The sequence below is a fragment of the Castor canadensis genome, chromosome 19 (genome assembly GCF_047511655.1).
Source record: "Castor canadensis chromosome 19, mCasCan1.hap1v2, whole genome shotgun sequence".
Taxonomy (NCBI): Eukaryota; Metazoa; Chordata; class Mammalia; order Rodentia; family Castoridae; genus Castor; species Castor canadensis.
The window spans coordinates 43,664,095-43,677,079 of record NC_133404.1 but is presented as its reverse complement, the minus strand read 5'-3'; the positions used below and the strand labels follow the sequence as shown (position 1 = coordinate 43,677,079).

At 47.2% G+C, this 12,985-nt stretch overlaps 1 protein-coding gene across 5 annotated transcripts in view; it reads right to left on the bottom strand.

The window, feature by feature from the left end:
• Positions 1–3,207: 3,207 nt before the first annotated feature.
• The window catches only part of Sh3gl3 (SH3 domain containing GRB2 like 3, endophilin A3), a 104,827-nt gene continuing 95,049 nt past the window's right edge, over positions 3,208–12,985 (bottom strand). For all 5 annotated transcript variants that reach the window (XM_074061499.1, XM_074061496.1, XM_074061500.1 and 2 more), the window contains one exon: positions 3,208–3,851. In XM_074061499.1, coding sequence (XP_073917600.1) covers positions 3,646–3,851 — 206 coding nt within the window. In that variant the 3' untranslated portion in view covers positions 3,208–3,645. The remainder of the gene's footprint in view (positions 3,852–12,985) is intronic.

Genomic DNA, 12,985 nt, shown 5'->3' with positions numbered 1-12,985 from the left:
GGCCGTTGGGAAATGGTGAAGAGGAATTGTAACGCACTTCTCTAGAGTGGACGGGTAAAAATTCCTGACGTCAGGAGCAAAGGGGAATCGGGTGCTGAGATTTCTAAGATCTGTGACAATGAAACAAATCTGTGAAGTGGTGAAGGACCAAGCAACGTGTGCCGGATTGACCGGTGCACCTCAGACTGCGAAAGTGATGGCCCCGGTGCACGGAGGGTGCTTGGCTAAGATGGAAAAGAAATTCGGTGTGCGCCTGTGGGCACGGGGAATGGGGCATACGAGGACCTGGTGCTGTCTGTGGTTTCAGACGCCCACGATGGGTCAAGAACGGAGCCCTTGCAGATGAGGGGGCGTGACGGTCTCAACTCACACGTATTAAAGAGGGAACCCCAGCACACACTTGGTCAGAATATTGACTGGTATCGGTATTATGGGAAACAGCACAGAAATACCACTGATACTAAAACGAACGACCTTCGGGAGGGGCAGGCACTGCCATGGGGAGGATAGCTATTACGCCAGAGTTAGACAAATCTATGGCATAGGTTTGTCCTTTCGACCATCTTATAGGTCAGAAATGTAAAAAAAAACCCTAATAATATACCACAAAGAAATAATTGACCTAATATACATACATACTTACATACATATACACGGAAATGTTTGCTATAGGTTTTTCTACAGTGTTTGAATTTACAGTCATTCAACAAATGCCATGCTGCCAATAAACTGTAAAATTAGGCCTAAGATTATTAAAATAGGAAAAGGGGAAATCATAATACACACTCCCATCTGTGTGCGTGGAGGTGCACACACCCACACGCATGCATGGGCAAAAATGGAAGGCTAGTGAGAATTCTGACATTAGTAGTTATTTTGAGGCTGTGTACTAAAAGGTGACTTTTACTTTCTCCTTATAACTTGCATTCTGAGTTTTCCTACCATGTACCTGTATTACTTTTATAATTAGAAAAATTAAGCAATTTGAACTTTGGTTGGTTTTTTTTTCTTTTTTGTGTATGTATGTGTGGTGTACATGTGTGTAGGAATATGTGTATGTGTGTGCACTGTGCAGGTGTGTATGTTTGTGTACTGTGCCTGTGTGTGCACGTGTGCATGTGAGCACACACGTGTGTGTGCATGTGTGTGTGTGTGTGTGTGTGTGTGTGTGGCAGTACTGGGACATGAATTCAGGACCTCACACTTGCTTTATGACTTGAGCCACATCCCCACTTCTATTGTTTTTAGTTTGTTTTTTGGATAGGGGCTCCCACTGTTCACCTGGGCTGGCTTTGAACCACGATCTTCCTACCTCCTCCTCCTGAACAGCTGGGATTACAGGTGTGAGCCACCACACCAGCTATTTGAACTTTTAAAGTTGTTTTGATATCTAAAAAGTCATGGATATATTTTACAATGAAAGAAGTTTTGCATGACTTTTTTGAGATAAAGGAGGAGACTGGGTGAGAGTGAACACTGAACTTCTGGCTGTAGAACCATGAGGCCTTTGGGCAGAGCTCACAACACAGCCTCCTCCAAGAGCTGGTTGGAAGCAGGTTGGCAAAGACCCACACCAGGGTCTGCTAGCCTGCTCCATGGCATCGGGTGGAGATGGCACTCTGCAGGATGGCAGAGGCCACAAGTCAGTGAAGGACACCGGGTAACCACACATGGCCATCCCAGCTTCTCCTCAGTAGCTGCTTTACAGTAATCTCATGTAAGTTGCTGGCGTTTCTGAGTTACTCTATTGTCCTCAATTACTGTTTATTTCCCAAACACGTTAGAGTACACGATGGGCCTCAAGAATGGTCTCATTCCCTTTGGTAAGTTTCTGCCATGGCTACAGGATAAAGGCTGACGGGGAATAAGAGGACTCCCGTGTGAATCTGAGTGGACGCCACACACAGAGAGAGGTAGTTGAGGAGCGAGACGACTCGGGCAGTCCTGAGTTAAACCCCAGCTCTGCCATTAGTCTGTGCGACTGTGGAAAAGCCACTTAGCACCCCTGTTCCCTTATCTGAAGAACGTACATCAGGTCTACCTCCAAACGGGTTTGTTCATGCAGATGCTTGAAGAGGCTTGGTACACAGCAAGCACCCAATAAATGTTACCTGTCACCATTATTTTAGCATAGACACTGAACGTGCAACTGCTTCAGATAAGGGGTGTGTATGTGTGAGCGCACACGTGTATGCATGCATGTGCATATGTGTAGTGTGTGCACGTGTGTGCGTGCTGCCGGCTGCTAGGAAATCATGCCGTGAACTTACTCGCATAAAGTCATGGATTCAGAACACTGGGAAACCTGGTTTAAGTCACCAGGCTTAGGTGACCGGTCTTTCCTTGGGCATTTGTTACAATGCCAGTGAACACAGTACACTTCCAAGTGACGCTGATGGGCTCAAAGTATCACAGTCCAGATTCTCCTTCTGCCGCCTCCTGATTGTCGAATCCGGGGGAAGTCATTCAATGCGTCCCTTCTGCAAAGGGGAGTGACACTGCCCCTTCCTGTAACAGGACTGTCGTGGACCCTGCTCGGCCAGCGCGCGGGACACAAGCACGTCCTGGGCAAGGTTCTGAGGGTCATGTTACTGGACCCTCAACCCAATCCCTGTCGCGGCTGCTACCTGCGCACTCGGCACAGGACGGGCATGGAGCATCACAGGCAAAGCTCATTAACTGAGCGGCTGCAACGGCGCTCCGTGCCCAGTGCCAGGACGCTGGGCCACATTTGCGTGAGTGGAAATGTAACGGCCACTCTCAGGCCCACTGACGCCTGTCTCGAGCAATCACCTGGTCACCCATGCGGGTCCCTGTGGTCACCGCGCCGTGGGAGGAGACTGCAGATGGACGTCTGTGCTTAAAATAAAGTGACCGAGGTGAAAACCCACACTGAGGGAAACGAAGGGCGGAAAGAGCAAACAGGTCCTGTCCAGGGTGGGTTTCAGTGGGGAGGGAGAAGGGGAGGGAGAAGGAGGGCGAATATGGTCGGTGTACTCGGTTTTCTATTCGTGTTTGGCAATAGAATAAAATCTGTCGGATTGTCCTAAGAAGTGGGGGAGGGAGAGGAGAGGAGGGAGACCGACGGACAGTCAAATCTCCCTAAGGTGCATGGTAAGCTCATCGGGAAATGTCACAGTGAAACCCCTGCCTGACTAAGACATGCTAACAAAGCTGTAAAAGAAAAAGTCAATTCAGCATCCAAAATCACAGAGGCCTTGCCAACACCGGGTGCCATGTTTATTGGACTATTTACAGGTAAGCTTAAAACACGAGGCAGGGAAAAGGCCAGACGCCACCAGTAACGTCAAGAAACAAAATCTCAGCAGTTCTTCGTGTAGACGCTGCAGGTGCGGCCTGGCGACGCCACACGCTGTCATGGCTGCAGTGGTTTGGTTTATTTTATTTTTTTTTAGCAACAGGAAGCACATATATTTAACCGATGACTTTTTAGGACAATAAAGAAAGAAAACTATTTCCACGTAACTAGGACGAGAAAATCATTTATACAAATTAAATTGCTACAAAATATATTATAAAGAGAACACACGTACAAAAGTCATTAAGTCAGTCAGAGAGCAAGGATGTCACAGAACACCACATGAAGAATTCATTTAGGTACAAAAGTACGTCCAAAGTACACATTTACTGAGGTAAAGGCACGACCACTTCCACATAGGTAATGGGGAAGAACCCAGATTTCCCTCGGATCGTTCCTTCATACCAGTTTTCATCTATCTGATTGGTTAAGGTAATGATGTCCCCTTCTTTAAATCCTAATTCTCCTTGGTTTTCTGGCTCAAAGTCATAGAGGCCACGACAGCAGGGCTGGTCCACGGGGGCGTTAGAACCTGTCCACATGATATGGAGGGAAAAAAGCACAGGTTAACGTGACCATCAGCCAGTGGGAAGGTTTGGAGAAAACGTGAGGCCTGGATTCCCGCTCACAAGGCTGGCTCCCCACCCTGGCTTGCTGGGGCTGTGTTGATGGCCTCTGGCCTCCTTGACTCCCACTGTGTCAGCATCTCCTGGGCCCAGTGTCCACTTCCTCAGTCCTCCCAGCAGAGGACCCAGCCCCTTGAACAGTCACTCAGCTCAGCCTGGAGCCCTGAGGGAGGGGCGGAAGAAGCACCAGGCCCAGGCCGTGCTACAGGGAGCTGACAGTTTCTTTCAGAGACTGCTGGTACATGAGGACATTTAAGGGACGAAGTTGAGGTGCCAGGCCACTGGTGGCCAGAAGCTCTAAGGAGAGAGGAGCAGAGATGCCTAGAGGGTGACAGCCATCTTCCTAGAGCTGGTGACCAAAACGTGGGACACAGGCAGGAAGGGGAAGGGAGGAGAGGAGCCAGGACAGAAATGAGCAGGATAGTCACAGACCAGCCCAACACCTTCAGGTTCTTATAGCAAGCATAGAGTTCTCAGAAGATCATAAAAAAATGTATTTTTCCAAAACTAAAACATGGTATTTGTAAAAGAGGAGAAAGTGCAGGTAGGCAGGCAAATGTGAGGAGTTATAGCTGTAAAATGATGTGAAGCTTTCCGATTCCAGAAGTCCTGGCAAATATATCTGTGTGCACATTTACATATAATAGTTGTTTTGTTTCTTTTTTTTTTTAACGGTACTGGGGTTTGAACTCAGGACCTCGAGATTGCTAGGCAGGGATGCTACCACTTGAGCCACACCCCCCAGCCCTACATAAAGTAGGTTTATTTTGGGTGTGGGGGCAGGGGGAACTGGGGTTTGAACCCAGGGCTTCACACTTGCAAAACAGGTGCTCTACCACTTGAGCCACTCCTCCTGTCCATTTTGCTCTGGTTATTTTGGGGATGGGGTCTTGTGAACTATTTGCCCTGGCTGCTACCTTGAACCTCAATCCTCCTGATCTCAGTCTCCCAAGAAGCTAGGATTATAGGCGTGAGCCACCAGCACCCTGCTCATACGGTAGTTTTCATTAAAAATCTTCTATTGTGAAGTGTTCTCAGACCACTTTTAGCTACTGCTAGAACATCAATGTAACTGAATTTCTTAAACCTACTTAGATATTTGAGGTCCTTCCTTCCTTCCTATCTCTCCTCCTCTTTCTCCTTCATTCTCTCTTGGTTTTCACAGGTAACTCTTTAAAACATAGCACAGACGTGTATGTACATGTACACACAAATACGCACATACTGTCCCAAGGATAAGTTCCTAAAAGGACCTGATGGCCACAGAACATGAATTTTCCAGGATATTGACATTTACGGTCAATTTACCATTCTATCATCATTTGGAAAAATTTAAGAGCCCCCAAGCACTATTAATATTAACCTTTATCTGTCACAGTTGACACAAACATTACTTCTAGCTTGTTTTATTTTCTTTTGCTTTTATAGTTTGGGCAGGGAACAGGACTTCCATTTTGCTTACAGAGAAATTTAAAACAGTATAAGCAGGAAATCTGAATTTTTCATTCAGTTTATCCTCTACAGTCATATATGACTCCAGAGCTAAATTTTGCTCCAGTGCTTTCATTCAATTCTTTTCATTTACATCTTTTGATCTGGATTTGAAGAAAGGGAAGGTGATGGTGGACAGCCCTCTTCTCTCCATGTGGGGACTTACAGGCAGGTCAGCCTCTTAAAGTCTGGACAATGACCCCCTCAATTTCTCCAGCATTTGGATGGCTCCTTCCATGACACCCCAACTCAACTCAAGTTTGTAGCTTTCTTCTGTTGTAGCGATGGGCAATGGGACATAGAAGAATTTGAATAGTGGGGCTTAGTTTATTATTTTGAGTGTGAACAGAATAACATTCAATGACTTCAAAGCACTGGGGATTGAGTATTTCCAGCACAGAGCCTTTCATTTTTCTTTGGTCACACAGCGTGTATCTGGGTGGGTGGAGGCTAGACACTGAGAACCCATGGCAACTTGAGTCATGAGTCAAAGTCAGTCTATGCACGCACAGCTGGCTTGATATGGCTTATGAAGTTATTTAACCTTCTTTTAGCATTTCTGCCAGGCGGATGCCTCACTACACGGTAGTCACAAGACATTAATGCTGGGTGGGAGCTATGCAGTCTCCCATGGGCCCTCCCCCCTTTTGAAAAGGAGGTAGCAATGTCCCCAAGAGGTTACAATGGCCTGACCTCTGGGCTAATGGCCAACTGGAATGAGACACCAGATCTCCAAACCCAAGATCATGAGCTACTTTATTCCATGTCACCTCCTACGTAATCTAGAACACCGCAGAGGGCTGCCAAGACGTTTTGTCACACTGACTGTGAGCCTAGCTATATCTACTTCCCCTCCCACTGACCACAAGCCACGTGCAGTGACCAAGTGCATTCTAAATGGCAGACACACATCGGTCCGAACCAACTGCCACTGTGTGCACGCGTGAGAGAAAAGACACATTCCTCACTTCTCACTGCATTCGTTCCAGGTGAGGGACCACTGTCACATATGCTGAGAGTGGGAGACTGAGCAGCAGTCACATCACACTCCATCAGCAAATAAGCCCAAGACACAGCTTCTCTCCCAAAGACCCCACATAGGAGTTCCCTGTCTCAAGTAAGGCAGGTGCACCTACCTGCCCAACACACATACACAGAGTCAGCAGGGCGGACAGGACACTTGGGAAGTTCCCACTGATGGAGCTTAGACGGGCTGGCCTGAACTACACACGCAGCAGAAAATTCTGAAACACCCTACATGTTTTCATTCTGGGTCACTGCTGTTGCGAGGGGCCTCAACCCAGTGAGCTGTGGCCTCCTAGCCCATGGTTAGCTTTTAAGTTCCAAAAGAACATAACCTCAGTGTGAGATATGGTAAAAGCCAAGGCTTTCCTGCCAGAGCCAGGTAGGTTTTTACAAGATGAGAGAGAGAGAGAGAGCGTTTGAGCAAGTCAACTAATTCTGGGTTCCAAGGAACCATAGTTTGTTGACCTCCGAGCTTATAGATTTTATTACAAGCTGTGGAGGAGCAGCTGCTTCCTGCCACTCAGAAAAGAGATGTCAGCTGTTTCTGGAGCCTGAAGAGAGAGGAGAGTGGGCAAGAAGATGGAGCTACTTCTTGGATTTCACCCAGATATGGTCTTGGGCCCCACTTTCCACTGGGACTCTGGGGGTAGGGGAGGCCGGACCCCAAAGCACTCTGAAATACGGGAGTGCTATCATGAAGCAGAAAAAGGGGGCTTGAGGAAGCACCCCTGGCTCCTCATGAACTGCAAACAGACCACCTCCCCGCAAGTGCCAGCAAAGGTGAGGAAGGGCTGCAGGGCAGCTGGGCCACCTGTGGGCAGCGCGCAGGACTCGGGATGCAGAGACTTGGCTACCCAGAAGCAAAGGCAGGGGCCACAGATGTCAGCAGGACACCCAGGACTCACGTTAGCAAGAAGCAAACCTCGCCTGCCACCATGAAGCCCCACAAACTCCCCCAGGCACCCAGCTTGGGAGAGAACCTCACCATGCCCCGTCTTGATGGGGAATTCCGGCTCTGACCAGCTGTGTCCAGAATCAACTAAGCAGTAAGTGATGGACTGCACTGTCCACTGGAACAGACCGAGCTACCTTGGAATGGAAGATGACGTTTGGTTTGGTTTGGTTTTAGAAGATATGGGGGGAAAAGATGAAGCTGTTTCCACTGTTCTTCTAAAGGAAGGCTTACAAGCAAGTTGAGTTCAGTGGCTGACTTTGTCCTTGACAAGAAAGATGACTCCAAGTGGACAGAAGCCATGTCCAGGCAGAAAAGGCTGAATTTCCTCAGCAGTGACTTTCAAACCCTGCGAGACGCAATCATCTGCCAAGGTGCCCAGGTGCCTGGCCCAGCACCCGAAGCCAGCGCCTCTCCTGAACACGCCTTGCAAGAAAACACTGGCCCTCCCCGGTGTCCCAGCTTTGTTGGCAACCTGCAGGCCTGGGCCACTCCACCTCCTCCTCCACCTCAGCTCTCTGCGCAGAAGTTGTCACCTGGAACTACCGAGAGGAAGTGCACGTGAGCTCCTCACTGCCTGATGTGGTCTGTGTGCTGTAGCCCTGTGCCATCATGCAGCACTGCCCACCCCAGGGGCCTGTGTTTATTTTCTCCAACGCCCCGAGACCCGGGCTTTATGTAATATGAGAGCACAGGTGGCAAGGTGACAGTCATCCTTGTCAAAGCACTGAAACAAAGATTATTTGAACAGAGAGAATGGAGCGTCTCTGCTAAATATTTATTATTCAATATATATTTCACCCCATTTGGGAAGAAAGAGAGAGAGAAGGAGGGAGGGAGAGAGAAAAGAAGGGGGAGAGAGGCCATCACAAGGGTTTCAAGATGCCTAGCCAGTAGGTAGAGAAGCCATGTTTCTCCCTAAATTAATATGGCATTAATGCAGTTCTGAGTCTAACAAGAAAGGGCCCCCTCTTATTTTAACTGCAGTGCCCTTCCCCCAAACAAGTTCACTTTTTTTTTTTTTTTGCCCAAGTCCCAGCTGCAAAGGGTCACTCACCTGTACCATCAGGTAACAGCCTTCCGGTCACACAATTCCTCAGCCCTGCTCAGCTACGGGATGAAGTGAGACCTCTCGGTTTTATGTTCACATGCCGGGCCATCAGTTCTCAGAGAAAACCTGCGGATCGGTGCCATCACTCTCCCCGATTCCATTCGATTCGAGGGATGGAGAAGCTGAGGCTCCACACCAGCAAGGCAGTGCTGAGGCCTGGCTCAGGGTCTGAGCTCCTGATCCCAGTGTGTACCTCACTGAAAATCCCCAGCGGGGAGTTTATCCCCTCTCATTTCTGCGCCATCCTCGGCCCCAGGGGTGGCCCATGAGCCCGGTTTGGAATGAGTCCCTAGCTGCACGTGACCCCAAAGTTCCCAGGACTGGGAAGGCTTGCTGAGATCAACCCCTCTACCTCAATCCCCTACTGACCCTCCCCAGAGCCCACCTGCCCCTGTCCCACCCTTGAGGACCCTGCCTTCCTCTGCCTGACTGCCTGCTTCTGAGTGAGTGACGAGAGACTTTCCAGTGACAACAGGGTCCATTCAGGTGGCACACTAAACGCAGAACAGAAACTTCAGCAGGAGAGAGTGGCGTTTCTGCAGCTGCCATTACTCTTCATTCTCTCTCTCTCTCTCCCCTCTCTCTCTCTCTCTTTCCCTCTCTCCCTCAGTCCCCCTTTCTCTCTCCCCACTTCTTCTCCCTTTCTCCCCTTTCTCTTTGCTTTCCTTCCTTTTCTTGTCCTTCCTTCCTCCCTCCTTCCCTCCTTCCTTCCTCTCTCCCTCCCTCCCTCCCTTTCTCTCCTTTATCCTCTCTCCTCCCTTCTTTTCCTTTGCTTTTTTCCCTCCTTCTGTCCTTCCTCCTTCCCTTTCCTCCCTCCTTCCCTTCCTTTGTCTCTCTCCTTTATTGTCTCTCCCCCCTTTCCTCTCTCTCTCTCTTTCTATCCCCCCTCTCCCCTTTCTCTCCCCTCTCTCTCCCCCATCCCTGTCCCCCAAGCCTGGATCCAGAAGCCAATCTCAAAGGCTATATTTCTAAAACTGACTCAGAGGTGGATAAGGGGATAAGGGGAGTTCTTTTCTCCCTAGCACTAAGTCATGGCTCTTTCGTTGTACTTGAACTTGAGTTATTTTTCAGACCACCAAAAGAGCCCACTCTTTCTTCTCTCCTCTGCTGGCCTTGACTTGGGGGATTTCATGGCTGGAAGCATTTGGTCAGAGCATCCCCACTGAAAGGCAGACTGGACCGCTGACACACATACCTACTTTCTGGGGGGACGGAGAGAGAAGGAAGTCACACCACTGCCATCCACGTGACCACCTTTCGCAGTACAAGGTGTCTCCAAGAAGCTACTGACCTGAGAAGATCTTTGTCTTTTTAGAAAATGCCCCAGACTGCTGTGTCTTTTGAGTTTTTTGTTCCTGCTTTTTCTACTTCCTCTCTCGCCTCCCTTGTGGCCAGGCTGCGACCTGTCACTTTTCCTGCTGCCAGTGGGCCTTCCCGGGAGCCCCTCCGCCTTCCTAATCTGTGGGATCCAGTCTGCTGTAGGCTGGGAAATCAGACAACCAGTTATGTAGGATCAACAGCCCTGACCTGCGAGCATTACTCACTAGCCCGTACCCGTGCCCAGTTCTTCTAATGCACACATCTACTCAGTGCTTAGAATAAGATGGGACATAATCCCATTAAAAAACAAAAAACCTGAGGCCCAGAAGTGACAGAGCTGGGATTGGCCTCCCTTTTGGCTCAAAGTCCCCTGGATGGACTTGTTTCCTCTCACTTCCTGGTCTCAAGTCCAGAAGTTCAAAGCCGGTTCCTTATTACTTATTTGTCCAGAGAGTTAGGGTACAGAGAGGAAGGCGCCTGTTAATGGGGAGAATTGGCATCCCAGGCAAAAATGGGATCCAAGACTCCTTCTGGAAGCATTGCCTCCACAAGAAGATCACCCTGAAATGTGACTGTACCTGCAGGCTCTGGCCAAATGGTTCACCTCCTGCCATGTTGGAGCAAAAGTCCGATTTGGCACTTTGAAGTTTTGCTCTGGCTCACACTCGTTCTCAAACTCTCCCAAGTGTGTGCTGTGGGCCAGGCACCACGCTCAACCTGCGAAATTCCACTTCTTTGGAATTAGAACAAGTGCGTCTGGTTCAACCTCCCTTCAAAAGCTATCATTTCTGTTTCCTAACCTAAAATCCCAAACTTTTGTAGCAAAATTCTTTTGAAGCTAATGCTTTTTTTTTAAGCTGACCCAGGCACCCATGGGTACCTAATTCTGATCATGCCGCCTAAACTATTATCTGTGCCCACGGGCAAGAATGGAAGGACAGTAATTTGCAATTCCTGAGTCCTGGCTGGGAATTATTAAGTTGGCTGTGACCCCTAATTTCCTCATCTGCAAATTTTAAGCCATGGTCTACAGTGCAAAAGTTACTAGACCAAGCCAAGTCTAGTAAAAGTCTACAAACAGTCTTTCTAGAAATAACAGCCCTGTATTTATCCACAGAAGATGTGACTTGTTGAAATTACTTGTGGAACTCAAGCTTAATCATTATAATCCATAAAAAATAAGCATGTGTGGTTTGTATAAACCTCAATTCCAGTCCTCCCCAGTGTGCACAGGTTGTATTATTGCATTTAACTAATAATTCTTACAAAGCTGTCACGTCCGTGGAAATGGCTTACGTAGATACCTGTGGTCCATTTATTTATCGAAACTTCCTGACACAAGACCCCACAGTTACCACCAGGTCCAACATTTTAGGTGTTTTTTGTCACCCTGAGATATGGGAAAGACAAAAGGCAGCTGTCATCAGAGGTGGCTTTCTGGTTGCCAGCACAGGGATCAGCTTGCAGATGGGATGGGACTTTTTGACCTGCTCCTTGCTGTTTACAGCATGGATTAGTTATTTAAAAAAAAAACAACAACAACAATAACTCAGGAGATTTCACATAAAATTAGGATTTCTGGCTTCTCTTGAAAAATCAGAAATGTTGGGCTGGTGGAAGAGCGCCTGCCCAGCAAGCATGAGGCCCTGAGTTCAAACCCCAATTCCGCAAAAAAAAAAAATCAGAAATGCTGGCCAGCCTGAGTCCTAGGTCTCCCGCAAAGGCAGCTGCTGTTGACTGTAGGTCAGGCTCTGCAGACAGAGCAGGTAACCCCTCTGGATACCATGCACCTGACTTGACTTGGTGTCACCGGCCGTGTGCAACTTTCTTACACATTTCCTTTCTTACACTTTCCACGTTCTGGGGAGTTTTATACCTGCAGCCATGCACAAAGTATGACCCAGGGGGTGTCATCCATGTGGACTCAAACACAGAGACCCCTGGAATTGTGCCACACAGTTGCCCTATTTGTGGTCCCTGTAAACAATTCTATGCTATTTTTTTTCAGGAAAAAAATTTTTAATAGGCAATAAGATATATTTTCTTTTGAATTAGTGTTCTAACTCAATTGCGAAAGAAATTTGGCCATATAGTTTGAAAGGTGTCTAGAAATAATAGTCATTTTTTAAAAAAAAGAATTTGCAGAGTCCTCATAGAGGTTTTCATTGTAAAATTGATTTTATGAGAGTTTGTTTTTTACATAAGCCAGTTCAACATAAATCTTTGTTTTTTATTGTTGTGCTGGGGGAAGGTACACTTGTGGCATTTACAAAAGTACTTACAATATGTCAAATATATCATACTTGAATTCACCCCCTTTGTATGCGATTCTTAAAGCATAAATACCTGTACTAATACTTGGATGGTGGCATTTTAAATTTTAGCTTACAGATTAAATGTATTATCATAGCAGGTACAGAAGACTATCAGATATGAGCATTCGGGATAATAGGTTCATTCCAGCTAAGTCCTATCAAAATTCCCCACAGCTAAGTTAGAAGTTACGTCTTTCAACCTATCAAAAACTCCTTCTCCAAAGTATTCAGAAAAATTACAGGAAACCATTCACTCCCCGCAGTGAGAAAACAGTTCACTCCAAACTTTCGTTCATCTTGGAAAACCAGAAGACTCTTTCCCTGTTCCTCACCAATGACTACTGATCAACAATCTTAATCACAGTTCATTTATTTTTAATGATTTTTTAAATATAGGAAATGAATCCTCTAATTTTCAAAATTTCAGAATGCTAAGCACTCATAAGTTTAGAACCAGAAAGTGCCTTAGAATGCACTGAGTTCAAGTCCTTTACTTAATAATGGACGTTCAGAACAGTCCAGCGATGTTAAGAGATTCCCACAAAGTCACACAGCTAATTAGTGCCAGCATCTGAATGACAATGGGGGCTCTCTTTGACTTGTTTATTTCTCTCTGGCAAAGACAAAAACGGACGTGGGGAAGACTGGGGGTTGGGGCAGACGAAAGGAGGGGAAAAAGAAAAGTAGGAAATAACCTGCTGACTGAGCAAACTCCACTCCCGCTGCTCTGTGAAATTTTAATTTCCTCTTTGGAAATGTAGGTTAAAAAAAATGACTAAGTTTCTATTTGTGAAGTGTTTGTCCTCCTGAAGTTTTGAACCTCAC